The sequence below is a fragment of the Lolium rigidum genome, chromosome 1 (genome assembly GCF_022539505.1).
Source record: "Lolium rigidum isolate FL_2022 chromosome 1, APGP_CSIRO_Lrig_0.1, whole genome shotgun sequence".
Lineage (NCBI taxonomy): Eukaryota > Viridiplantae > Streptophyta > Magnoliopsida > Poales > Poaceae > Lolium > Lolium rigidum.
The window spans coordinates 185,189,197-185,190,752 of record NC_061508.1 but is presented as its reverse complement, the minus strand read 5'-3'; the positions used below and the strand labels follow the sequence as shown (position 1 = coordinate 185,190,752).

At 57.1% G+C, this 1,556-nt stretch overlaps 1 protein-coding gene across 1 annotated transcript; it reads right to left on the bottom strand.

Annotated features, from left to right (window-relative positions):
• Positions 1-633: 633 nt before the first annotated feature.
• LOC124653688 lies at positions 634-1,556 on the bottom strand (the record flags this gene model as incomplete). Its single annotated transcript, XM_047192760.1, has 1 exon — positions 634-1,556. A coding segment is annotated over one exon (840 nt), but the record flags the coding sequence as incomplete, so codon positions are not given.

Genomic DNA, 1,556 nt, shown 5'->3' with positions numbered 1-1,556 from the left:
AGTTTGATGTTTATCCTCGACGAGGACGCGGCCGAGATAGCGACCCTATATTCTTTGCTCCGCGACCGCGATGAAATATTCCTGCTTGGAGCTGCCTTACTTTGACGGTGTCTGAAAACTATGTTCTCTCGATGGCCTCAAGGACATTCACCGTATTGTATTCTTTCCTTCTTCCTCCAAATTGCAAGGGATATTCCAGCCTCCTTCCTGGCAAGGACCAGATAACATTATCTTGTCTCAACCGTTTGATTAGCTGTTTCGGAGCCGGTGGATTTGATTGTGACAATGAAGTGGCAACCGACTTGTTAAGTTGGCAATATTATTGGCGATGGACTAGTTGACGATTTTATTCCTTTAGTATTTTTCGGCATGGTCAGCTGCAACTCATGTGTATTTTGACAAAATTTTAGTTGCAACCCACTAATGGTTAGCACTAATAAGGACGCTAAAGAAGTCGAGTGAGAATTATCGACTAATAATTAGTAGTACTCCGTCCCCTCAAAAAATAAATAAATAGTAGTACTCGGTAAACCCGTTTTATCAAGTCAGTGGAAATTTGAATTCGATCTGTTCTATTTCTATTTGCACTTGTCAGTATTTACACTCATAGATTGTCACATTCCATGCAAAAAATAAATAATTCTGCGTGTTCTCTGTTAGTAGTATTTGTTCGCTACAAATAATATTGACAAGTAAAAAATTGGGTGATGAATTGGTCAAATATTAGCTTCGTCTCCATTGGGCAGCTTGGCGTATCTGTGACGCGCCATCTCGTCTTCCTCCTCCTTGCTCTCCCTGCACTCGAAGTAGTATGCGGTGACCGCCGCGACGGAGAAGACCTCGACGGCGCCGAGCAGGAGGACGTAGGCGACTCCGGCGGCCACCCCGGTCCACGCGCTCTTGGGCCAGCGCCTGAGCGCGAGCGTGTACATGGGCGAGACCGCGGCACCGAGCGCGCACGTGGCGACGACGTAGAGCACGGCCTGCGCGTTCTTCCTCTGCATGAGGCGCCAGGCGCGGGAGACCGCGGCGGGGCCGCGGCGGTCGGGCTCGGCCGCCGAGACGACGACGGCGACGGCGCAGACGACGGTGAGGTAGACGAGGAAGAGCGAGGCGAGGAGCACGAGCAGCGCGTCGAGGAAGAGGAGCAGCAGGGAGTAGTCGAGGAGGTAGACGGTGAGCGCCGCCAGGGCGACGATGGCGGCGGCGCAGGCGACCTCGAGGGCGTACCCGAAGGCGACGGTGAGGGCGGGGCCCAGGAGGTTGGCCCGCGCGCTGGCGAGGACGGCGGACGCGGTGGGGCGGTCGGGGACGGAGAAGGCGGCGACGGCGGCGTAGACGGTGGCTATCTTGATCGCGGAGCCGGCGAGCACGGCGGCGAGGAGGCACGCGCCGACGTCGAGCAGGAGGCGCCTGAGGTCGCGGTTGAGCGTCCTGACGAGGCCCGGGTAGGAGGCGCTGGCCGGGTGGGCGCGGCTGATGGCGTTGGCGTCGAGGAGCACGGCGGCGGCGAGGGGCTGCACGGCGAGGGAGTTGGCGAGGAGGAGCCCCGCGGC